The following is a 27,523-nucleotide window of genomic DNA, read 5'->3' on the forward strand; positions in this document are numbered from 1 at the left end:
TTTAGCAGATGTGATCATGAGCAATCCAGCATGAAACTGATCTTGTGAAATAAAAAAAAAGACGTTTCAAGAAAAAAGGTATCTTGTTTTCCCCCCATGTCAGGAGTCTACATGCCCTCGAATCCCTTACAACTCAATTCAGAAGAGTGACAACGTAAGCCCTATCGAATGTCTCATCACAGAACCAGCAGAACTTCAAGTAAATTCATGTGCGTCAGTGTGAAACTGGAAAGCAACCTGTTTCGCAACACCGCTGTCTGTCTCCGTGGGTGTTTGTCTACTTTCACCTCCTATAAAAAGCGCAGACAGAAACGGAGACGGCATATTTGAATTTGTGTTGCACCCACTTTCTTAGACTCCCTTGATTCTGTACATGCACAAGTCATCAGAGGTGTGCAGAACATGAACATTGTGGTGTTTCTGCGAGCCAAAGGATGTTGAAACAGACTAATTTAACCCCTGCGTCTTTGAGCAACACATAATCCGGCAATATTGACACCAAACTTGAACAAATGAGTGAGACAGGAGTGTTTGAATCCTGACATTTGCCTTGCTTTAACGAGACAAGACAGCTAGGATTTATCGGAGGAATCTGAGTCTGGATCTCTTTCCCCCGATGTTGCTCCAACTCTCTCAGGTGTCTTAGATTTGGCCTGCAAACAGCTGATTTGCCGCAAAGATACTCCTGATGAGATCGCAAGCAGTGCTACAGCGCAGCCAAGAAAACAGGCGGAGGACAGAGGGCTGAAGAGAGTTGCATAATGAGCGAGAAAGAAAGAGTGGGGGGGAAGGGGAAAGCTATAAAAGGTTTGAGAGTGAGAGGTAAAAAGGTGAGAGCAGAGTTACAGGAAGAGGATGATGAGTTAAAGAGAGAGACAAAACTGAAGCATGGAAAATACAACAAAAAAGAGCAACAGGTCCTTGAACCTTACACCTAAATGCCACTGGTACACCCCCCCCCCCCCGCCAGGAGCCTTTTATCTATTCCCTTTGCCCCTGCGTCCCTTCCTTCCGCCTTCACATGAACGTGGCCTCACACCGGAGGTCGCCTCTCGTTTCCTCCTCTGACCTCTCGCAGGTCAGAAAGGTTGAGGTACCCACGATGCACGGAGGCCAGCAGGAACGTGTGTTTTTCATTCACTCCATTAGCCCGATTCCCCTCGAGTGACATACGCTACCTCTCCATAAATCCCTCGCAACAAAAAGGGGGCCAAGTTTGTGTTGCGTGACATGTCACTAATAACTCCCTTTTAGCCAATTGCAATCAGCGCACTCAGCGATAGGTCGGGGTGTATAAAGGTTTTTTAAACACCATGTTGACACATCGACACACGTGGCTTTCTACTCGTTATTTGGAGCACACAACAACAAGGAATCAGAATTAGAGTAAGGGCTACATTTGTTAATAAAAAACTGTCTTTTTCACTTAAATTGTTTGACATGTTTTATAATGCTGTGTCTTAGCCTATCTTTCCATTAAGACAGGAAACAGCCACCCAGCTCCCAACTACACTTCAGTTGTTTCAAAGATTCATCAAACAAGACATAACGTGTCAATACGCGAGCTTGGAAGGTGCTGGTAGGTGTGATTTAGTTGCCTATTATTGCCAAGAAACTGTCTGGCAGCAATAGCTTTAGATTTACCGAACAGACGTGAAAGTGTTATCGATCTTCTTATCTAACTTTCAGCAAGAAAGCGAATCTGCATATTTAATTAAAAAAAAGGATTACTCGGGAGACGGGAAAAAATAAATCAGCTAAATAATGTGAAGTTAATAGTACACCAGAGAGTAAGCTACAGAGATTGCAAATAATGACGAAATCGGGGGAATTTTCCATCTTTGAATCTGTTTCATTTTCAAAAAACCTTCACGGCTTTATTTAATTTTTTCATATCCAACAACTTCTTATGATGATTACCATGCCTGTGGAAACCTTGATATAAGAAAAACTGCTGTAGTATTTCACTCACCTTTTCTCATTGCCATAGGATTTCTGTGCAACTTTTGCGTGCAGTATCATGACAGTTTGGTCACCTCGCTCCTTCAGGTAATTCCTCATCGCTTCTCTGCAAGAGGAAAGGGGAAGGGAGGGGGAAGGGAGGAATGTTCATTAAAAGCCAACTTTTTTGATCCAGCAGATGAGATGAAGCGATATTGGACGTGTTCAAACTGAAAACTGAAACAGAGGGATGCCTCAGGGGTCGATGTTTGGGTCACTGTATTTCGTCAAGCGGGTTTTGAGCGCTTAAGTGTAGACATAAAAAAAATAAAGAGTGTGAAGTATGGAATGAGAACATACAGAGACACACATGCATTACATTCGCTGTGACCTCTGGAAAGCCTTCAGAGACTGCACAACCTGCTAGCCAAAAAAAGCTATGTTCTCCCCCAGCTGGGTCCGTTTGAGTTGAAGAGGGGGGAGGCTGTAACGTTAATGACCGGCTCAGAGGGACAGTGAGGAGCATGGGGGAGAAAAGGGGGGGACCAGGAGGAAGAAGAGCAGAGGCTTGTGGGGAGGGAGGTAAAGAGCGAAGAAGGAAAAAGAAAAACACCAGAGCTGAAACCCCCCCCCCCCACAAAAAAACAACAGCGCTGAGCTCACCAGCAAAGATTCCTCATCTTGTGTCAAAATGTTGCAAGGGGCCATGCTCCAATTGCTTCTATCAACTCCAAAACCCACCCCCACACTTACTTTACACAAACAAGCCTGGAAATTATTTTTTGCATTTGGGAGACCGGTGGAGCTTAAGCTGGCCTGAACAGCAAAGGGTCAAAGATCGGGCTTAAAAGCGCAATTAAGAGGCATCACATTTTTCCATTTTAAAAGGTTATCTCAAGTGTCAAGGGGAACTCTGGATGAGTTTGTTAGGAACTGGTCCCCAATTGCCCCTTACATGAAAGAGGATATGGGTTATAACCTTATTTATACACAGTATGGTTATAACTACGGGCATTCATATAACAGCATAAGTACTCACTAGGTTGTTACTGATTTTTAGTTGTTTTCTCCTCGTCTGTTTTAGTTTTGTGGGTTTTACTATGTTTTTGGTATTGTATCACCTTGTAACTGCTGAAAAAAAGAGGCATCACACAGACGGACATTAACACACACCGACCCACATGCACAGATGTCAGTGACACCTGACACGCCGGGTTGCTCGCAGGGCTTCCCACTCACTCACAGCTTTCCACTCTGCCACGCAATACTCGGCCGCACGTTTGGGTTAGACGGGGCCTTTGTTATGAAAAGCAAGGGGCCCCTCAAAGTTAGAGTGTGTGTGTGTGTGTGTGTGTGTGTGTGTGTGTGTGTGTGTGTGTGTGTGTGTGTGTGTGTGTGTGTGTGTGTGTGTGTGTGTGTGTGTGTGTGTGTGTGTGTGTGTGTGTGTGTGTGTGTAAGAAAGGGTACGGATGAGGAGGAGGAAGGCTGAGCGGGATTTTGGCTTATCCGTTTCATAATGGACGGGGGAACGTTTTGTTTCTCGCCTTGCCGGTTATGATACAATTGTTTTTCGAGGTAAAACGAAGCATTTTTAGTCTTCCAGCAACACAAACCTACGCTCTGATTATTCTGTGTTATCTACCAATCGCCAGCAACTGAAAATGACGGAGGTACAATCTTAGAATTCCATTTAAACGATTTGATGCAGCCTGATACCATTTACATACCACATGGGAAACATTACTTTCTTTTCCTAAATCAAGCAGAAGTGCACATGACTGGAGCTTTTCAAAAGTTTGATTAAAACATATCCAACTTACTTACACGTTGAGCTTCACCTTCTCTGATGTTTACATTAAATGACATAGCCTTCCTCGGGTGCTGAAATGAACGATGCATTCACTAGTCTCGTACTCAGATACTCTTATGAGTGATTATATGGAGAAAATAGTCCAACTCTGCTGATGTCAGGCCTGCAGGCCACATGTCACCGGACACCTCTGCTGATACCTATGACCTGCGAGACTTGCAGGAAGGGTGACATCACAGATAAAACAACACAAACACATTGTGGCTGAATGGTATGCCGCTTAACCATTAGGGCACCTTGACACAGTTATTTAAAGAAGGAATACATGTACTTGTTCCAGATTATATCGTAGTTTTGAGAGATTCTGTCAAGCAAAACCATAAGTGTGAAAGCAGCACTTTTTTTGATATAGGGAGGTAAAGTGTATTTTTCAGTGTTTACTTGCAATAAATCCTTCTACTCGCACTCGATAAGCGCAGAGCTCCGCCAAGGCCGAAGGTGCATCAACATGCTCCTAGGATTATCAAATGATCAGGATGGGAAGTTGCTCGTCTGCCTTCAGTGGGTTCATAAGCTTAAGGTCATATTGGGGAAACAACAGGGACACTATAAAGAATGGGCTCTATTTATCTTGTTGGGGAACAATAATTCTGACAGCACCTGAGTGATTTGGATCCTCTCCAAAACATGCTATTCTTCAGCCCAGAATACACCCGCCTAACAAGTTTGTGCTGACAGCTAAACAACAACAGTTTGGCTGCGGTACTTAATCCAGACAATAGCGAAAGATTACTCAATATCGAAATTCTAATTTGGCTTTATATGCAAACAATCCTATTGTGCTATAACTAAACTGCCTTGCTCCAATTGGAACCTTGTTGTCCAATTTCACCAACAAGCTAAAAGTTGAATCAGCCACAAACCTCTGGCTCTTTAATCAATGTCATCTTATATTTGGGAGAGTAAATATTCAAATACATTGCTGCATAGTTATGGTATGACACCAGAAGTTAATGTTGGGGATGTTTCGTGCGACAGCCCTGACTTGTGGTTAACACAGTTTCACTGCTCACCAAACCGTTCCAGACCGCTGCGGCTAAAATTCCCCCCGTCAAGACAGAAATGCTTCAATAAAAGATTAGCTTTCATTCACAGTGGTTCCTCGTGTATTGTCATCTGTTATGCCTTGCTTTCCACTTCACAGCTACCCCTAAATAACCTCCATATAGATAGCAAAGATGCCCCGCATGTGGCAACACTCAGATGAAACTGAATATCCTGGGATAGAATAAATAACATAATCCCATCTTTACAAACTAGTGTTGTGCAGCCAGGCATTGTTCAAACCCACAGCATTTAAGATGCGATTTTAGTGGGGGAGCCAAGGTTTACAAACATATCAAATATGCCAAAATGTGTATAAAATGATGCACTGAAAATATTTCCATCTGATATAAAGTTGCAGAAATCAAGGCTTTGAATATGACAGGTCATACAAGTGGAGAAGTGGGGAAATTCGGGGTGGAATAAAGACCTGAAGACATCAAAAGCATCCGCACAAGTAGGGGAAAACACTCACTCAAATAGGAAATAATGACAATGACACACCCAAGAAGGAAAATGCAGATGAGTAGGGAAGTAGATAGTAGTCGAAATGACAATATAACAATTCAAAGTATTTAAACTATGTAGACATCGATAGCCCTTTTAATAACAAGCACTTCTAGGAACATTACGTACCACACATTTTAAACTCCATTAATAGCTATGCCTCGGTAGTAACTAGCTAGTCAAAAGTTATTCAGGAAAATGCTACAAAACTTAAAGAGAAAGGAAAAGGGAAATGGTTTCGACAAAAGATATTTATAAAAAAGATTTGAAGAAGGGACAGAAAGAAAGCAAGATGGAGGTTTCTTTCTAAGGGGAAGGAGAAGTGAGAAAGACAGTGACCAGCTCAACTTCCTATGAAAGAGTAGCGTGCAGACACACACATAATGACTACAATCCACAGTACAGTGTGTACAAAAGGAACATCCAAAACATTCAATACAAAACCAACAAGAGGGAGATGAAGAAAAGAGGGAGTGCAAACTGGGAAATCAATGCTCTATTTCATCAGATTTCATCAGACAGGAAGTTAGGGTACTGGGCATTTCAATACTAACTGAAGCACATTCATATGCTGCATGAAAAGTAGCACAAGTGATGACAAAGCAGCCGTGCATCTAAGCAACAAAAAACAAACATCTGCAGCCGATGCAACCCAGGCAGATTTGTCGTGTAGACGGTTGCCGTTTACCTGCCCGTTACAATCAACTAACGTTATTTAGGTCACATGCAACATGCAAGTAAAACAAGCGAGAGGAGCTGAACAAACACAACACGGGGACAAACAACCACCAAAATGTGCTAAAGAGAAAAAGAGGTGATATGGAGGGAGGAAGGAAGATATACATTTAAAAAAAAAAAGGAAATGCGGCCAAAGTGAGACAAATGCGGCTGACAGATTTACCAGAAAAGTCATGTATTTAACAGCGGGCACTACAGGGGGGTGTGTGTTTGTGTGTGTGTGTGTGTGTGTGTGTGTGTGTGTGTGTGTGTGTGTGTGTGTGTGTGTGTGTGTGTGTGTGTGTGTGTGTGTGTGTGTGTGTGTGTGTGTGTGTGTGTGTGTGTGTGTGTGTGTCGAGGGGCTAGGTTAAGCTAGGCTACAGATGCAACAGAGCAGACGGGCATCTGTCCCGTACATCTGCCACAGCGTCTACAGCAGAGTGGTCCTGTCACAAGACCCCCTGTGAACGAACACACACACGAACACGAACACACACACACACACGGGGGGGCATACTAATACATACCGCACTGTGTGAAATATCTTAATTAAGATGATGCAATTAACGTGCGCCCTTGCGAATCACCAAAGGTAGGTTGCACACATCCGTCCGTAGTGTCAGGCTTGGGTTGAGAAGCATTAACACTCCTTTTTGAATCGTCTCTCCCATTTGTGAGTCTGGGAGCGTAGTGACCTTCAGACAAGTGCTTTTTCAACGTCTGATGTGTGACCTCCAGAAGGCCCTTGTGAGCCTCTAAAATAGTGATAGGAAGTTTGCTAAAAACGACAAGATCTAGCAAAAGCTTGAGCTCGAAACAAGGAAACAGTTTAACAGCCTCCAGCATCAACAAGGGGAAAACTAATGTTTATTGTTTGTGTACGAGGAGCGCCGAATGGAAAAGGGAAATTATTACAGGAGAAAACATTTTAAAGAGTGCGACTGCAGACCAAACAATAGCCTGGGTCAAATTAACGATCGTCGGGGTTTAAATTTAGAGTGAATTGTGTTCTTTTTGACATAGAAGAGGATGAATAAAGGCGTTTTTTTTTCTTCTATTGAGCGTTTCCATGTGAGACGATGGATTCTGCAGAGCTGGTGTTCGGGAGAATAAGCCCTTGAAGGGGCGGCTCCCCCTCACAGAGGAGGCAGCTTATCCAGCCTGTACGCTCATGTGTTGTGTCTGTTTGTGTGTATCTATCTGAATCCAAGACGTGCGGCTGTGTGTGTGTGTGTGTGTGTGTGTGTGTGTGTGTGTGTGTGTGTGTGTGTGTGTGTGTGTGTGTGTGTGTGTGTGTGTGTTCCAGTGCGTGTGTGTCATGTATTGTATTTCCAGTCGAGTAGCCTTCCTAAAAAGCCCCTGCAGGACGGGGCTGTATTTTAGCTGTCTGTGCGGCTGCCTGAGAGAAAATAAGTGGTGACACGAGGAGCCAGAGACAAACACGAAGAAAGCGACACACGTTGTGTTTTAAAGCTTTAGGCCGCTGGGTAAAGAGTGTTTTGTGTCCGTCATATTTCTGGCCATCCAAACCATCACACAAACGGAGGGGCCGATGCAACACAGGGGACACATCAAAAGGTGCTGGGGCCCTTTTTTTCCCCAAAACCATGCTCGGCTGTTCCAGGCCATACGCAACCCTTCAATTTCCCCGCTGAGTGCCACTCGCAAAAGACGAGCACACACACACACACGCAGGCAAACCCTATGCCCGATCCTAGTAACAAAGAGAAACACCAGCAGGCAAACAAGTACACACACACACACACACACACACACACACACACACACACACACACACACACACACACACACACACACACACACACACACACACACACACACACACACACACACACACACACACACACACACACACACACACACACACACACACACACACACACACACACACACACACACACACACACACACGTGTCCAGAAGCAAGCCACAACATCCATCAACATTATGTTTTTCGAGCAAATGCAGCTCAAAATGACTTGGAGCAAAACATAAGAGAAGTACAATAATCAAAAACTTGCTGTGCTGCTACACTGAACGCAAAGTACAGAGCGCACGATTTAAATGCAAGTCTCAGAAAAGATTATATTATATAAATTATTGTTCTCTGGCTTATTTACTGTGAGGTATTTAAAAACACACGCAAATTAAAAGCACGTCTTAAGAGTGAAAAACGCGGAGAGGAGAGTGGACAGGCGTGTTAGCGGCAGACAGGGAGAGACAAATAATTACACATGGCGTTCTCCAAGAAGAGGAAAGTGGACAGTGAGAGCACAGCTTTTAACCCCGAGTGGACTCATTCATGTTCATCCTGCCCACTGGGGTCACAGAACCAGTGTGTCTCATTTGTTCAGAGACCGTGGCGCTCATTAAAAGTGCCACAACGCCACTATGAGACAAAACAGTGTTTGACCAAACATTCCCTCTCGAGTCAGAACTGAGGCCACACAAAATAAGCAGCCTCAGAGTCAGAGCCCAATATGATCAGTCCACCAGGGTCAAAATTAAAAACTAAATGTCGTTCCAGGCTAACCAATGAGCACCTGCATATATCTGAATAGTTCAATGTTAATTGACAATAAATATTGTTGTTTTTGAATTTTACTTTCTTTATTTGATTGGCAGTCAGTTGTTGATTTCATACAGACGTTGATAAAGCTACAGGCTACTTCAATATATATCACACTAATTCATAAAGCGAGTTAGACATTTTGATGTTCCGGACCTTTGCACAGGGACATGTTCTCTAACTGGACCTCGTTGAATTTGAGTTGAATACCCCTGATCTAGTGTGTTCTATAGGTTATTGTGCATGTAAATGGTCTGCAAAGGTTCCCTCCATAAAGAGTTGCTCTCAATTGTAATTGTTTACTTCCATTACATAGTGACATCACTGTGTGACACTCGCGCTACAATTGGCCAAAGCTCTAATACATTGTACTCGATAGGCTAAGGGGCGGGAGATCTCTAAGCGGCTGACCGATCACAACAGTGCCGGCAGCTAACCAATCAGAGCAGACTGGGCTCTGGTTTTCAGACAGAGGTTAACAAAGGTAGAACGAGACCTTTTTGAACATTGTCAACTTGTCACAGTAGAGCCACTAAATACTAATATCAACCTGAAAATGACCAACTAGGGCCCCCTTTAATCTGTAGACCTCTACATGTAATGCTGTTGCTTTGGTAAGCTGCTGTTCTTATGGAAACAACATGAAGCCATGGACACTATATTTATTCTGTGGTCATTCTAACTTAGTCCTCATCACCACCAGAAATGAGCTCATCAGTGCAACACTGACTGGTAAGCAAACAGGGCTTACTTTCCCCGATAAGGGTATATGTTTTATTATCAGAAGTTATTCAGATTTGATGGTAATTGTACCCCTTTGCAGGATTATGTCGGGTTTTTTTGCATCCCGTCTTACATGTAAGTGCTTTTAAGGGTTTTTATGAATCTAAGAGAATTCATGTTAGAGTGTGGTAGAAGTGTTGTTCCGGATTTAGTGCAAACACACATGTTTACAGTCAACATACAAATACTACGACAACAAAGGGTGTTAAGGGAACAATGTTTCTACCTTGTTAGGCGCAGTGGCTGAGGGCGCTCCCCGAACTTCCTGCAAAGACACAAAGAGAGAAGAAACATGAGTGTGCTGGTTATCAACCACAAACACACACACACACACACAGTAAACACAGCATTACCCAATGGTGCACACACACACACACTTGTCGCTGTGGCCTTGTCAGTGCTCGAATAAAAAGACGTGTCTGCAGGCAGGCAGGTTAAAGCAGGTGTTCAGACAGTGAGAAAACTCCTGCCACCGGCACGTTAAAACAGGTTGAGCATCAACTCGGAAAGCTCCTCGTGTTTCATGTGCAAAAGTGGAATAACCCGCAATTCCTCGAGCTCTATGAAACCGTACGATAAAGGCGTGGGAGCCAACACGTATCTTGGTTATTGAGGTTTTTATAACCTTCAGCTTTAGAAGTCTATGGATGATAAAGACCTCATTTTTGACCATAAGCTGATAATAATAAATACAATAGAAAATATAACAAACCAATAACAACAGCGCCAGCTTTCAGGCTTTATGTGCTGCTGATCTGAATTGTAAAAATGCATCCGACTTGATCATTTCCCGCCGCCGCTTCCAGTTCAATGGTTTCAGATTTCCCTTAATCTGAGGCAACCTGCAGCATTTTGAGAAGTCGACACCTTCGGGGAGCACCAGGGTAAATATTTCAGTATTCTATGTACGACATACTGCTTTAAAAATGGGTGGGACAAATCTCTCTTTTTACACGGCGAGTGGTTGATTTACATTTGAATGCAAATACACAGCAATGGGTGCCAAAATATAAAACATTGTATAATGTGAGAAACAGATGAGATTTGGTCGAATATTAATATATAAAACACTGCCCGGAACAATTGGTTCGTTTCCTACATGATTCTGTCCATGGGGTACGGCTTGGACATGACATACAGGAAACTGACCATCTTTCCGCTTATTGAAATCCACCTGTTTGACAGTCAAAGTGTTTGTAATACCCAGACACAAAGAAAAACAAAGAGCGGATTGTTATCATGTCAATTCAAAAGTATGAGAATGACTCGCACAAAAAAGCTCTTTTTGAGTCTTCAACTCTCAATTCTGGATCTTCATGACATTACCGTCAATAAGTCATTCATTTCCACTCTAATGACAGCACCACTAACCTTCACTCACTATAAAGACTATTCCTTCAAGTGCAGTCGACCATGCCTATGCATCAGACCCAATTTTTTTTTTTACCCTGATTGAGTCATAGCAAAAACTCTTAGTCATAGATTGCATGTAGGAAACCGCTGCCAACACCGCATTTAGAGACAAAGGGCCGTGAACTTGCACAAAAAAGGACAGCTGAGTTCTCGTCAACTTGTGAGTCGTACAACCTGTTTCAAGAATAGGGTCTTAAAAACACAGGAAACGCAAGACTTGTTTTTCTTTTAAAATATCTCATAATTGATTCGTCAACAGGGCTCATCTCTTGGAAATACAGTATAGACCATACATCTGCTTTTTTAAACTACTGCTTTTAACTTAGGTTCACTTTCTCATCGAAAAGGGTTCAAACCTCTACACACTTGACTATTTGGTCATTCAGCAACAAGGTCAGTTTGCTTTACTGTAAGTTATGATTCAATTCAGTGAAACCAAAATATGACCATATCCCATTGTTGGTACAAAGTGAAGTAAGTACCAGAAATGCTGCTACGTTTTTTTTGTATTAGTGACAGACACACAGACTTGAGAAAAATATTATTAGGGCAGCAATTACAGCAATATCATTTTCATCCCAATGAAATCAATGACAATCATCACATTTAACGTAAGTTATGATTAAATTCAGTGAAACCAAAATATGACCATATCCCATTGTTGGTACAAAGTGAAGTAAGTACCAGAAATGCTGCTAAGTTTTTTTTGTATTAGTGACAGACACACAGACTTGAGAAAAATATTATTAGGGCAGCAATTACAGCAATATCATTTTCATCCCAATGAAATCAATGACAATCATCACATTTAACGAGCCAAAAACAGCTTTTGTTGGCATTTTTCTTTCCATTTCGATCGATAAATCTCTGCAGCTGTAAATCCGACCCCGTCAAGCACTCATTAGAATCCTTCTAGACGTGTATCGCTAGAGCTAGATAAAAACACACTGGGGTGAAAGTCCTCCCCACAGCGATCAATCAGCCTCTCGCTGCAGCAAAAACAAAGTATAGGAGGAGGAGGAGGAGTGCGTTTCGCTGCAGATATGTGACCATGCTCGCTATCACAGACGACACATTCTTCAGCCTCACTGTCATGTTCCTGAAGTTTACAAAGCTAAGTATTCAACACAGGAAATATTTGCTTTCCTGTTACCGACCGACTATATGCAAATGTTTGAATTGCCTTCATTGTAACGGCAATGCACCATCGGAATAGGTTTTCAATCTTTATTAGAAAAAACAATCAGCATCCACACTCTAACGCTCCGATACCTACCACCTGCCTATATTACGGCACTATAGAGTGGAGCAGGAATGAGTCCTAAACCCGGGCATGAGTTAGCATTTTAGCACTTTCTTGAATATAATGTTTTGTTTTTAATTGAGTTGAAGAGTTGATGCCTAAACTAAGGTCTGTGGTTAATACAAGCTTAAGAATTGTTTTTATTTTACAACAAAAAATACATAAGCAAATACTCCACTGGCGACATTTGAATCTACTAAACGTCATGACGCCCAACTTTAGCCGCCGTTAGCTTAGTGATGGTGAGTTGCAAGTCATGCGACCATCATGTGGTTCATTTGAAAATGTACTTGTAATAATGGTTGCATTTACAACTATCATAAAAGTGGTTTTAAGATGAGGGGATTATCCTGCTGAACAAAACGGGGAAAGTATCACCGAATATGTTTAGCAATAGTCCCAGAATCTAAGGGGAACTCCCATTCCTGTTCGTCGAGGAAGCCCCTAAGATGCCAACTTGTTACCTACGTCATCACTGCACCACCATAACATGCATATTATAGCAGATGGGTGCCACAAAAAGGGATGTGCAGCACGTGGTGATGACTTTGAAAGAGGTGTGTGTGTGTGTGTGTGTGTGTGTGTGTGTGTGTGTGTGTGTGTGTGTGTGTGTGTGTGAGTGTGAGTGTGAGTGTGTGTGTGTGTGTGTGTGTGTGTGTGTGTGTGTGTGTGTGTGTGTGTGTGTGTGTGTGTGTGTGAAACAGACAAAGTGTAAGTGAGTCAGATTTTCTCCTCGTGTAGGATGTGGGAGCCGCTGATAAGTATGTCAATACATCTTACACGACATCGATAAACACACACTGGGGCTGGTTAGATGTTGTGGCACGCAGGCACTGGGTGACTTTGAAAAAAGACAAACAGGGGGATGAAAATAGCACCAAAGAAAAGGCAAAGAGGAGATAAAGGGCAGAGAAACTCAAAGCGTGATTGGTGCAAGAGGCAGAAGGAGGGAGGGGAGGTGGAGTAACGAGAAAGGAGGGCAATCAATAAGGTTCCCACAGTGAAACTAGGATGCCTCAACTGGCTAATGGATTCCAGACGGATCTTTTCCCTCCCCTATACGCTCCTCTCCTAAGCCTCACTCCCCCACCACTGCACACAGGGAGGAAAGGATACTGCGGGGAAAGATTCAAGGAAAGGAGAAGTGGATGGTGTGTTGTCGAGAGGGACACACGGAAAACATTCACTCGCGATTTTTAAATGATTATTTTAAAAAAACAATCAAACGAAAAGCCATTAAGATCTAAATGTATATTGTTGTTTTTTTGCATTTATGTGTATTTACAGATAGAAATCAACGTCCCTAATCTCAACTGCTTTATATTGTGGACAGTGACGCGTGTTTCAATGTGAAGACGTTATGTCTAAAAGGTGAAGGTGGTCAGGAGTGTTGCAAGTTCTGTGAAAAACCACTGTTTCGCATCACCTCCAAGGCTCTTCGCTTTACTCAAAACACCAACACGAAAGAACCAAAAAGCACCGGAAACCACAAAAGGTAGAGTCGCAAAGACACACAACAAAAGACTGTTGCATCTGCAGGTTGGGCTTTGCTCTGTGAAAGGGCTCGGCAAAGTTCAGTACAGATTCTTTCATTACACTAAAGACCATCGTTCAATATCAAAAATGACTCAAATAACTTTGTCTGAAAGCCAAAAAAAAAAAGGCAAGAAACTCCAAACCACCTCTTTGTTGCATTCCTCTGTTATATCTATTTTAACGTTTATTTCTAATGCTTTTTAGCACATTCTCTGCAAAAGTGCAACACAAGGGGAAGACTAAAAAGGGTGGCTCATCTTTCTTCTTTGCACATGATGCATGCAACAGTTTGACACCAACACAGACACTCAGAGCAGGCCGGGGGTCAATGGAGGAAAAGGAAGTTCGGTAAGGAGGGTTTCTCGTCTGATTCGCTCTCCATCTCTGACTCTCCTTTCTTTCTTTCTTTCCCTTCCTTCCTTCCTTCCTTCCTTCTCCTCACCTCCTGCTAACTATCACTGCTTCCATGGGAGAGAAACACTGCAACCAAGCAGCAGTGGTAGGAGGTCTGGCAACAGGATATGATTCACTGCGATGAGATTTAAACAGCAAAAGGGAGTTCAAAAATTAAAAAAAGTTCACATTAAGTTTCATTTATCAGTTTCAATAGGCGGAGTGAAAGACCCTCCAGAGGAACGAAACTACGCACAATCTGTATTAAAGAAGAACCTTTTTTTTTTTTAGGGGCTTTTCTTTTTTATAGTGCCTCTAAAATTAAACAACCATAATATAAAACAACTGGAAACTCTAGTTCAGATGCTTATGATATGAAATGTATGAAATGTTGAAACTTAACTAACCAAAAACAATATGAGGAAGCAGAAAAGCTCATTAGGTCCTTTTAACAAAACCACCAACACACATTGAGGGTTTGTTTGAGTGTAACCCACTCAAGCATGCACACTGTCACTTCCCCATTCCCCCTCCTCATCTTCAAAAAGTAACATTAAGATGCATTTAAATGAATATTTGTCAACAAGGAACTTCCTTTTTTGAAATGCATAAGCCCAAATATGACACGACTACATTATAAGTAAATACATCTATGCCTATATTACTGTCTAACAGCATAAGCATTTTGTTCAAGTAACAAGAACCTTCTTTAGCATGTATCTACATGTTTTAATAGGGCAGCACAATTCAACTAAATCTTATTGAAAACTGAAAAACAAGATATGGCAATATTCAAATTGCAGGAATGTTTGAAACTGGCAAATGATGTGTAAATATTATTTTTGAATTACAGATATTTGTGCTGCATAGATGTCCCAGGCTACAAATCGCATTCTACGGAATTATTAAAATATCTTTGTCTGGTACGGATCCTAATAAAAAAATACACATGATCATTATAAATAAATATATCAATAGTTAGGAGAATTAACCAAAAAGTATAAATTCCTCCAGTAACTCAAAAATAGTCTCAATTTGTATTTTTTTGTTATCGTGCACCCTTATTCTTGAGTCCCTCAGCCTTTGAAGACTTGTAAGCTACTAAACTAATACTTCTCTTATCCATGTAACGAGTTGTTTCAACTTCTGTGATATCCTATGCATCTGATTGGCCCATTGAGCGGTTGCTAGCGCTCCCTGGCATGGTTGCCAACGGTGAGTGTGCGGAGGCCAGTGAACAGGGAGCTGCCGGGACAGACAGTTGCTCATGTACAGTAGAAGAGCAGCGAGGAAGAGGATGTCCGGGCTGGGGGCTTTCACTGGGAAGTGAGAGTGAGGTCACTGTTGGCAGACAGAGGGGCTGTTGTGATGTGTGTCAGTCCTAAATAACAGCACCTGGGGCTCTAGCTGTTGTTTTATGGAGACGAAGATTAAATGCCATTTGTCTTTTTTACAGCTTCTCGATTGTGACACTTTGATACTTTTGTTTCTCATATAACAGTTTAATAAACTAGATTTTAAAATGCAGGTCTAACGAAACTCACATTGAAGTACATCTCACTGATTTTTCTGACAGTTTACAGACAAAACCATTGAGTAGCAGAGAAACTAAATGACAAATTAATCGGTAATGATAGTTAATGTTTGTTGGCAGCCTTTCGTATGAAATGAGCTGCTTTAAAAAAAAAAAAAAGAACAATTGAAAAAGTCCTTTAAAAGTTTTTCTGTATCACTCACTTCTTCATTTCTAGTTAAGTAGCGATCTCGCCGCTACAAATGAACCATACGTTTAATCGTGGTAAGTGCAGTCTTGTTTTTGTATTCAGGATTGTGGGAAACGGTATTTCGGTCTGTACACACAAACTGAAAGATTTGACAATAAAGTTGACTTTGACTTGTGATTCCACACTTCCATGTTTAATCTTTCAAATGTTTTCTGATCCCTCAAAACAAAGACTTAACGTCACTAGGCAGTTCTGGTAAAGAAACGATGATTAAACTGTAACAGTCTGTCATTTATTTTCCGTAAAATGTTATGAACTATGGTTGGCAGAAGCACCGTGCTCGACTGACAGAATGAGGCACCGCAAAAAGACCGTACGCTATTGGTTAAAAGTAGAACGTAACACACACTTCTTTTATCATCCTGAGCGAACACATTAATCCGAGAGACAGTGACGGGAGCATCCTTCATTTCGTAAAAAAGTTACCGCCTGATATTTCCATTCTGATGCAACTTGGTCAGCTTTTGCCGTGATGGATTACGTTCTTGAACTAAATTGTTCTCCATGCTGTTTGGAACAAAACCGTAGTCTGAGAGCCATGGGAAAATTGATAAAAGTTCCAACCTTCTGCCAAGGAAAATATTCTGAAGGGAATATAACATGCTTGTAATGTTGTTAGAGCATTCAAATGTTTAAAAAGATGCATACAATAGGGGAAAAAGATTAGCTAAACTGCAACAGTGTAGGGACCTTTTGTATATATTGACACTGAATTACTTTTAAACTTCATTATTTTCCTAAATATGTTCTACAAATGTGGCTTCTTTAGAGTAAACACACAGATTAGGGCTCCACAATTTGGAATGAATAATTAATTGCAATTGTGTGATTTGCAATATTACAGGGGATGAAACGGTCACATTATCATTAGGGCTGCTCGGTTATGGCAAAAATCATAATCTTGATTATTTGGGTCAATAATTGTAATTGCGATTATTCATTGACTTTGAAAACATCCATTTATTGGAGAAAGAAATGTGAACAGTATGTTTTTAAAAGTTGATTACCCTGAACTTTAAGTATAATTCAACTGAAAACCCCCCCAAAAAAAAAAGTCTTTAAAAAAAAAAAAGTTATAATTATAATAAAAACATAATCGTTTTATTTCGATTAGGTTGTTTTCGTAATCGTTGCAAGCCATAATCGTAATCGCGATTAAAATACGATTAATTGAGCAGCCCTAATTATCATTCGGAACAATTCGGTAGAATACCAGGACTCCTCTGCAGCTCTAAAAAAAAAAAACGTGTATGTAATATAAGGCTTACTTCGATTTTAATAATTGCATTGCAATTTAGATCCATTAGAAATAAAGAGTGTGCAGCCTTCTCACAGATGTCCACAGGTTCGCAGAGACTGATATCAAAGGTTTATATCAAGAGCAGCCAGAGGGTGACAGACCATGCTTTTTGTGGTAGCTTATTTCAACCCAACACCTCTTAACCAACAGCAGATAGGACCTGCAGACACAGAGTGAACCCCCCCCCCCCCCCCAAGGCCTCCTTCACAGAACACAGACAGCCGCAAACACTCCAGTCATATAGTGAGCATCTGAGGAGAACATATTTGTCAGATCTGAAACCAGAGCAGGGAGTAAGACGCCGATAAGAAGTAAACTACAATAAAGAAGGGAGTTCTTGCAATGAAAAAGGGGAGTGGGGCTTTTTCTTCAATTTATCAGAATTTAATAAACATTCTCCTCTATAAAACCACATTTTAAAGACCTCATATCTTTTATTTCATCTAAAGAGTTTGGCCAGTGGTTTCATGCGTTAGCAGTGTGTCCAGCACAATGACAGTTACTGTGCAGATCAAATGTTCATATCACAAGGAAACGTATCTTTATGGCAGCTCAATATTTAAAAAACAAGTACTTTGTTCACCTTACACAGGACTTTGTTGACCTGCACAACAACCCCGTCTGAGAGAGAACATCCTCAGCACCATATTCAAACTAGCTGACAGCAGCTTGTTTCAATCATATCAAGGTTTCAAAAATGTATATGTATTGCAACCGCACCCTAGCTTACATTTGTTTACTGTTAAATGACTAAGAAGACTCTTAAGATATTTCCCAGTCCAATATTTACCCAAATCGCACCCGTACAAACTTAAACTATAACCTATGTTCGAGAAAAGGCAGAACTACATTCACAGGAATAAGTCCCTATTCATGCACATAATCATATAACAGCTGAAAGCATTCCATTTTGATTAAATATGTGTATAACACGCTGAAATAATAGCTGCCGCCTACAACATTTGGAAACATTTCATTCCCCCCAAGCTACTTTATCCTATTACAGCGAGCTCTAATTCAAAACTATTAAGTTAATACGCTTAAATTAAAGAAAGTGTAACTGGGTGACAGCCTGAAAGCCTGTAATTGATACACGAGAATAAGTAATCAACACTAAATTGAGCTCCCACTTGTTCTTTCAGTGCTGAACCCTCTTCCTGTTAAACCATGCAGGTTCAGTGCAACGCAAACACGGTGATAGTAGAATAAGATTAACCTCTGCATGGAGAGTGAACTCGGGGGGGGGGGGGGGGGGGGTTTCATCGCTCTCTGACAGGTAGTATGACATATGAGATATTGGTGACAGGGAGGGATGGCAGTTGCTATGAATAGACCATCGACCACCCGCTTCCCCCCCATGCAAACACACACAAACACACACAAACACATGCACACGCAACGGGGGGCTGATTGAGAGTGTGTGAAGCCGGAGTGTGTGTTCGCACAGTGTTTGACAGCTGTGACTGACAGTGCACGCAGTGGCGGGGGAAAAAAAACACACATCAACACCCGGAGGCTCAGAAGAGACCGAAATACACACCCTGACATGTCCTCACCACCGCTGCTGCAGAAATAAAAAAGTGCAGAGACACATATAGTTGTTGCTCTGGCATGCATTTGATACACGTCTAATAAATCAAACCGGAGCAGAGTTAAGTTTTCGGTGCCTCCCAAAGTTAAAGGGGCCTTGTTATGATCATGTCCAGGTTCATATTTGTATTTTGTCCCTCTACTGTGACATGTTGACATGCTTTAATGTCCACAAAGATATTTACTGTCCTCGTACTACCTGTGCTGTAGCAGCTCTTTTCACCCTCTGTCTGAAACCAGAGTGATTGTTCAACCACTTACGGCCCGTCCACACAGCGGCGTGCGTTGAAAGCTTCACCATTCACTTTGAATGGGGTGACGTCACTTTTTTTGCCAAACTGCATTGTGGGAAGCGACGCGGAGCTTTGCTGGCGTGGCTCGCTGCAAAAGTTGAGCAATGTTCAACTTTTGAAGCCTCGGCAGAAGCATCAGCCAATCGAATCATATGTCAGTAGAAGCTCTAGCCAATCAAACCGCTGCTTGTGTGTCCGGGGCGGGAGATTCATGTGATTGGTTGTTGGTCGAGTTTCAGACACGCCCGACGGCAAGCTTCAACGCACGCCGCTGTGTAGACGGGCCGTTAGAGATGTCCCGCCACTTAGTCTATCACGTGCAATAGAATGTTACATTGTGGTGTCACTATGTTCAGGAAGTAAACAAAGGACTACAAAATGAGGCGTTGCAGGCAGGGCGGAGAGTCTGGGAGAGAAACTTTGGTACAACATTTAAATGCATAAAAACCTATACAAACAAACTAGAGAAAAGGGAAAACCCCAAAAAGCAGAATAGGGCCCCTTAAAAAAAAAAAAAGCACTCCTTACAGTAACTGAGTTGTAGACTAGATAAAGCTACATTATGAAGCCATGTAGTGCAGAACTGTTTACACCAGATATAAACGTGTTTGTATATTCAATGATGCAGAGTGATAACCGAATAGCTAGCTTTGCAAGAACATTCAAATCTGAGGATTCAAAAGTGTGACCTCCTCCATGTATACTTTACCCTCAACACAAACGGAAAGTACCGGAAGCTAAAGAAATAATCAATTACATTACTGAGCATAAATCTCTCAACTCAAGTCCCCATAGAGACTTCACTACACGCGATACAAAGCCCTCCTCTTCATGGGAACTGGGAGGCTTCACAGAAAACAATGTCATCCTTCACAGGAGTTGGAGCACTGTAACAACACTGATGTGTTTAGGCGTAGATCTACAGGAGGGAGAGTGGACAAGAAGTTATTTTATCAGTTGGCGCTTATATCAAATATTTCGGGGGGGGGGGGGGGGTTTAATGTAGTAAACCCCCGGGAACTTCAGGTGGTCATTTGTAGGTCAATAATAAAAAGGTGAGACAAATTGATCATGGGAAAACGTGTTATTCGGCACCACAGACATGACGTTTAAAGGAAGGTTTCATCTAAAGAACGCTCTTATTCAAACGGATGTGCGGTGACTGGGCATGTTCTGTGTTTCTCAAGAACTTGGGACTTGCTTACAGACTTTTGCGAAATGCTCTCTATAATAAAAGGTTGCACAATATGCAAAAGAGATTAAAGGAAATGAAGTTCAGAGTGATGAAAAAGTATGTGTCACACAGTTTTGACATGGATCAAACTGTTGGTTTATTCCCTTTAGAGTAATAACAAAACAGATGATTTTCCCTTGCTAGTTCAAACTGACGCTGTGAAAATGATAGCAGTCCACACCTTCAGCTGAGCGCATTTACGTTTGGTCTGCAATTCAAATAGACAAACGCACACAGATCTGTCTTTTGTAGAGCGAGTGCCTCCCAGGGGACACAAACACACACACACACGGGCAGACACCAGACGCCATCATTCATAAACTCAAGGTCAAGGGGTCAGGGTGTGACCTCTGAGGCCAACTGGCAGTGTGTGCATGTGGATGTGGCCTGAAACACATAATGCCACCAAACAAACCTTAAAAAGAGATGATTTTAGTCTTTAACTGCTGCTTGTGACTTACAGGAAATAAAAACGGGGTATGTTTTGGGCTCAAACTCAAGCAAATGTGGTATCAGAGTGACCTGCTGATCCGTTTATTTACTTTTAATTAATAATTGACTTTTTCAAAGGGTGTGAGATGCTAAGCAGACGCACAAGGCTCCATCTGCCCACTCTATCAATAGGAAGCACATGTTAGGATTCAGATAAGGGTCGACAACATATAGACCGACCTACCACTTTAAGACAACATTTATATATATTTACTTTTACATAATAATAATAATGTGATCTTTCTGCAAGTAATCCTATTAAGAGCCTATTAAGTCCTACTATCCTATAGTGTTATGTTTAGTTATGGTTACACTCTCTCCCCACCAATTTGCCAAAAACTAAAAAACACAAGGGACAAAGTTAGACATTATAATTTGACAGAGCAATGTTAAATGTTTTTAAAATATGGTAAAAAACATGAATATTGTAAATGGTTTTCACATGTTTATTGTGTAGTGAAAATCTAAGATTGTGCAAACAATAATTTGGAAATGACAGAAAGTGAAAAATATACAGTATTTTGGTGTTAAAACACACTTTCAGTTCAACTTTAGGGGTTTTCATTACAAGAAAGTCACATAAATATGATCTAGATGCTTTTATAAAGCAGGTATGTTTGGGGCTTGGAGACTGTAAGCTTTGATCTGCATCTAATTAAACCGTTTTTCACACATCTGTGACACTTGCACACCAGGGTGGGTCCTCTGCGCTCTGACACAGGCCCTTGTGTGAACACGAGAACATACCATATCTGACTACACACATACACGTCACACTCTACACACACACAGCTCCAGGACAGTGCACACAAACAGCAGTGTGAGGGAGAGGGGAGGGATGGGAAGAGGGATTAGGCCTATAAAAAGGTGTCTGGTTTCCCTGCCTGAGGGTTGATAGCAGATATCACAACTCCTCGGAGTGGCTGTACAGCTCATTATCAACAGTGCCCTCGCTCGCAGCTCAACTGGAATCCATAGCCATGGGGCGGCTCAGTGACACCCAAAATATGAACTCTGCCCTAGCTGAAACGTGCACTTGTATACACAGAGATACTAAAAACATCATTCCGGTGGCAAATTCATTCACTGCACTTTAGAGCAGAGGTGCAGTGATGACGTATTTTCTTGGCCGACCATTGCAAGGGCTTCAAAAAGCAAATCGGATTTTTGGAGATTACAGAAAGTAAGATTTGTGGCAAACACGTTAATGATATACTTTAGTTCAGCAGGATAATCCCCACATATTGAATCCACTTCTATAAGAGTTGAAGTAAAACCAGAAGTATGAAGCTAAATGAATGCCAACATCATTTTCGTACGACATCGCATCACCTCTGCTAAGCTAAAGGCGGCTAATGCTTGACGTGAAGACGTTTTGTAGTGTTATTTAGCAACACCTGTTAGCAACTTCCTTTTTCAAAAGGCACGTAAAACACATACAACAATGTGAACATGTTTTGTGTTAACCACTAACCACTGACCTTATTTCAGCAATATCATCAAAAACACAAACTACTATTGACTTCGATAGGAGGGAAATGGGTAGCACTAAAATGCTAACTCGTTTTGGGGTTCAGGACTCATGCACCACTAACATCAGTGGTTGTATCAACCAAAAAACAAAGCGAAAACAAAGCTTAAAAATATATTTCTAAATAAAAGCACGTCTCTGCAACTGCATGGATTATCTTTTTCAGAAACAAAGACCGATGGTAGCAAGTGGTGCATTCATCCAGTCGTGTCCAGAAGGCATTCAGAGAGGAAACTGACAAGCACCTATTGTGCAGCCGACACTGACACCTGTCAACAGGCTTATTGATATTCGCCAGACACAAGTAAACACACCAGTAAAGCAAAATTATAGGCTTGAAATGCCAGGCAAACCTGTTATGGAGCTTAGAAGAGAAATCATGCCTGCAAGCTCCATTTGGTGAAGCTCTGCCAAGAATCTGCACTATTTTGAAAGACAAGAACGAGCCGAGGTTGAAACAGTGTGCTTCTTGTTGCACTCACCTGTCTATGACGTGTTCTTAAAGCTTTCAAGACAAGACAGAAAAGAAATAGGTGGAAATAACATGCCTCACCAAGTAGGAGAAGGTGTTTGCGTGGCGGGGACTAAGTGAAAGAAATTAGGAAATTCGAGCCCGCTGGCTGCCTATTGAAAAATACCTGCATACTGATGTCAGTCTTTCAGAGCTATAACACATACGGAGCATAAACATCAGCCTTTTCCTTTAACACATACTTACTTCCTCGGCCACACCGTGCCATGCTGTGTGTGGCCCGCGGCGAGGGTATTACGCACACAATCTTTCAAGCACATATTTAATCATTGAGGAAAAACTGTCAGCGGCCAAGTCTGGGCGCTGAACTTATCCTAAGTCAACCCTGGAGAAGTGTTTCAAAGAGAGGGCGGGGACCAAGAGGAAGACGTAAAGAGGGGAAGGGGCAGAAAGTGTATTAGACAAGACGAGACGTGGCTCGAGTCGGGGGCTCGCTGAGCGCCTGGCATCCGGCCTGGCATGTGCCAACGTGCGTGCCAGCAGTCGCAGCAGCAGGCTAGCAGTGGTGAGGGCAGAGTCACTTCAGATACTCTCAGAAGCATGCCTGTTAGCTCACTTTCTAAAGAGCATCCCCACAACTAGAAAAGGAAAGAAGAGGCTAAGGAAGCAGAGGAGACAGGAGACAGGATGATCAGGTGGAATTTCTTACTGAATTGACATTTTAGGGTTTCAAAAGATGTGTGATTTTGAGAGAGATATCATTTATATAGTAAGAAATAAGTAAAGGACGCCTCTTTCGGATGACAATAATTACAGTGTTCTTAAAGCACAAGTATACTTATCATGTGAAAGCCAATTCAAAGTTACAGGGCATGATTGTGGCTGTATGACAAATTATTATTACGTTAGCAAATCAGTGGCAAATCCATGATATACATGTGTCAAAGACGCCTGCACGTTGATATGAGCAATCTGTCTGAATGTCTCTCACATTACTCCACCACCGGTTGTCCATATAACGGCGGGAACGAGAGAAGGGCAAGATGAAACAAAAGAAATGAAGGCGGATGTGATCAGAATCCCAAAAGGCCCCTAAAATGATCTTTTACAAGAAACCAAAGTGTTGCCTGAGCACACAGAAGTTGACTGAGTAACCTGACTGCTGATGAGCCGTGGGACCCTGGAGGCTGAACGACTGCAGATGGCAGAGGGCTGGTAGCTGCCCTGAGACGCCCCGCTGGAGGCAGAATCAAGGGCGTGTGTGTAAGTGTGTGTGGAGGGTTGGGCGGGTCACATCAGTCTACACTTGCAAGTGAACACACACACACGCACCGAGGGCACCCGCTCCATCTGTCTTTGACAAGGGAGAGCTTAATGACAGAGGCAGAAAAGCCAAAGAAAAAAGGGCCTCCCCTCTTTCTCTTCCTCCCTCCATGTTTCCCTTCCCTCTCGACCGCACTCTCCTTACATCAATGCTCCATATGGACGGACTCTTTAAATCTCGGCCTGGCACACAATCAATAAAGACATCTAGACGTACACTTGCTTGTGCACCAGCGAGTACAAGCTCCACAAGATACAATATATCCTGAACACAAGGTAATGACATTCCAGTGTGTGCGCCGTGGAGACAACCTGAACTCTCAGACACACTCCCTTGATGCTTGTTCTATCTTTAATGAAGTCTCCTTTGTGAATCCTAAAGCTCTGAGTGTGTTTTCTCTATGCTGCCTTCCCTGGCTCCATTCACTTGCTCAGATAACGTGTGTCCCAATTTAGGACCAGACGCTAGGGCTGCACGATTTTGGGAAAAAAATCTAATTGCAATTTTTCGGACAGATATTGCGATTAGATTTGCGATTTTTTTTTTTAAGCGACCCAAAGGAAGTTTATTGTAAAATGCGGCCATATCTCCGGCTAGGAAGGTCGCATCAACGTGCTCCCGTCTCTAGCACCCCCGCAGCCCGAGCTACGAGTGAAAGAACTAAACTTACATGAAACTTCCGTTGGGTTGCTTTAAAGTCAAGCTTCAGTTTAAGATTCACCCTGTAATAGATATAAAACATGTGATGGAGCCTTACTAACTTGACTCAGATGGTTTGTTTCACCAAACCATCTAGGAAAGCTCCATTTGAAGCCATTTGGAAAAGTATTTCAAAAATACTTGGCAGGCGATTGAATCAATCTGTCTATCACCTTCTATCATGGGCCACTTCTGATTGGTTAACAATGGCTGGTACATGTGGAGCACAGCACTTCTGATTGGTGTGGATGATGAATAAAATTAAAAAAATTAAAATGTAAAAAAAAAATCGCAGGCTTTGCGATTTGATAATGCGATTTCAAATCGATTAATCGTTCAGCCCTACCAGACGCAGTGGACATCATTGAACTAATTCCCCTCAATTTCAGAAAAATGCTTTAGAAAAGGTGGTATTGCTGAACACCTGGTTAGATTGCTCCACTAAGGTTTGGTGGAGCTCGAGCTCTATGTCGTAGAATGTGAAAGAACTGGGAAAAGCTACATGGGTTTAATCAAGGCACATGTTCAGGTAGGTTTCATGAGTGGGCTTGTTGTTCTCCGTTCAGGCAGACAGACGATAGAGGAAACAGTCACACCTCAGACAGTAAATGTGCCTCTGCCCTGAGGCATAACCTTTGTTACGTTCATGCCCAGCTTCCTCACTCAATGTTTGAGAAAGCTGCTGGCCGCCTCTTTAATGAAGCTTCCCGAATGACAGTAGTTAGTTCAACAGTAAATCGACAAATGATAGGCATTACTGCCCTAATGCTTCCACTGCGTACATGTGCAGCAGGGAAGATATTACTCGAGCCAGTTTATTGTTAATATTATATAAAAACAACGTATCAACCTTTACGATGGTTGAAGTTCCGGATGATTTAGATGTTAAAACTCGCCGGTGGGTGGTTACAACATGTATAATCACATCACAGTCCAACTTCTTTTTGAAAAGAATCTAATAAAAGTACAACGTGTAAAAGCCAAAGAGCTTCCTTCACATAAGCAATGGAAACAAATATGGAAGCACACAAAAAGTAAACACCGCCACGGGAGACGCAGAGCAGGCATTGTGCGATGTGACCTCACAAAATTAGGGAATGCATAATAGAAAATACAACAAAAAAAAGAGTGACAAGTGTGACTGCAGCCACACATAGAAGGGCCAGGGGTTCAAGGGCTGAGGTGGGTCATGTGCTCTGGGGAAGCTGTCAGAAAAGAAGAGGGAAGGGGACGAGGCGAGGGAGCCTTGAACCCTGAATGAACCAGCCTTTCCCGCTCCTCGTTCCCCCTTCTCACTCTCTGCTGAGCTGATGACTCACTGCTGGAGCAGAGGGAACCCGCGGGGGGGGGGGGGATCGAGGAGTCCAGATCCACCGCAGCAACACTACTGTAGCTCGTGCTATGGTGCTAAACAGTCGGCGATAAGGAAGCAGGTAGTGGTTAAGCATATGATAACCACTCGGGGATTTAACTAGAATTGTGTATAGAGCAAATACACGTTAGTTTGCTAGTTGAATCAGGTTTTCTTCACCTCTGCTGCATTTTGCTAAGACGAACCTAACGTATCACTTGTGGTTTGCATTGCTTTTCACTTGTTTGCATGTAAAGCTAGTATGCAAACATATCTATCTAAGTTTATCTTGGACTTGGAGCTAACTATATTTTAAATCCTTATCTGGTTCCAGTATGTCAAATGTCATGATTTTTTTATTGTCAAATTTCAAAATGAGAAGCTCGGGTGTCACTCAACCCTATGACACCATAATGGACATGTTTATAGACAATAAGATACATTGAACAAGGAAAGAATTGGCAGATTCACCAATAGAGGAATCATATGCGGTCCATTCTTATGTAATGTGGCCGTCTTGAGTTTATTCCATGATACACTTTAGCATATTGAGGAAATTATCTTTTTGATTTATTGCACCCAGCTCAGGGCGGAGGCAGCTACGTTGGGCTTTAGTGTTTCTGCAGGGCAGATGCTTGTCATCACAGGTCTCCGTGTTGAAAGGTGGCTAACTCTGCCACCCTCTTGCCTCCTTATTGAATTTCAGCCTCATTTATCTTCGACGGCATTGATCGAGAAGCACAGAACTGTCCGCGTAATTCTCACCTTGATTAAACTAAACTAAAACAACCTAAGACGTGTCAGGATTTCTCACTGAAGCCAATGACAACCCAGGTGCTTCATGGCAAGCAGCCACGTTGGTTGGTTTTTTGGGGATAAAAAGTAAGAATTGACTTTGCTAAACGATCACAGACTCTGCACAGCTTAAGGGCCAAGCAAAGTGTAACATATCATTTTGGCTTATGATTGGGTGTAAAAGGAAGACACGAAAGGCAATAATGATGCAACTAACAATAAGCAGCTTGAGCTCTAAATCTGAGCAACAAATACCCCAAAGGTGTTAGTTCAGAAAGTTATAAGACTGAGAAAAGCAGCAAAAGATTGACATTAGGTGTAAAAAAGAGATTGAAATTCTAAAAAACGAATTTCACTTCTACAACAATGTATTTTCATCTAGTATCCAGTGTACTTGCTTTAGTAAAGTGGGACAGTCCAAACGTTTCTCTGGACATCTGTCAGCGCACTAAGCTGAGGCAAACTAACCACCGTCTCGCCCTGCCCTTGCCTCAAAACCACCCAAAGGACAGACTGCACTGCAACGAGAGAAAAAAAAAGAGAAATCCTGGCAGAAAACGAG

General features: G+C 42.1%; 1 protein-coding gene across 1 annotated transcript in view; it reads right to left on the reverse strand.

Moving 5' to 3' along the window:
- rbpjb (recombination signal binding protein for immunoglobulin kappa J region b) overlaps nt 1-27,523 on the reverse strand; it is a 46,458-nt gene that overhangs the window by 11,405 nt on the left and 7,530 nt on the right. Inside the window, exons 2-3 of the mRNA XM_079671410.1 lie at nt 9,678-9,716; nt 1,973-2,068 (exon numbers count right to left, since the gene is read on the reverse strand). Coding sequence (XP_079527536.1) covers nt 1,973-2,068; nt 9,678-9,716 — 135 coding nt within the window. The remainder of the gene's footprint in view (nt 1-1,972; nt 2,069-9,677; nt 9,717-27,523) is intronic.

This window comes from Notothenia rossii, assembly GCF_949606895.1.
Source record: "Notothenia rossii genome assembly, chromosome: 3".
Lineage (NCBI taxonomy): Eukaryota > Metazoa > Chordata > Actinopteri > Perciformes > Nototheniidae > Notothenia > Notothenia rossii.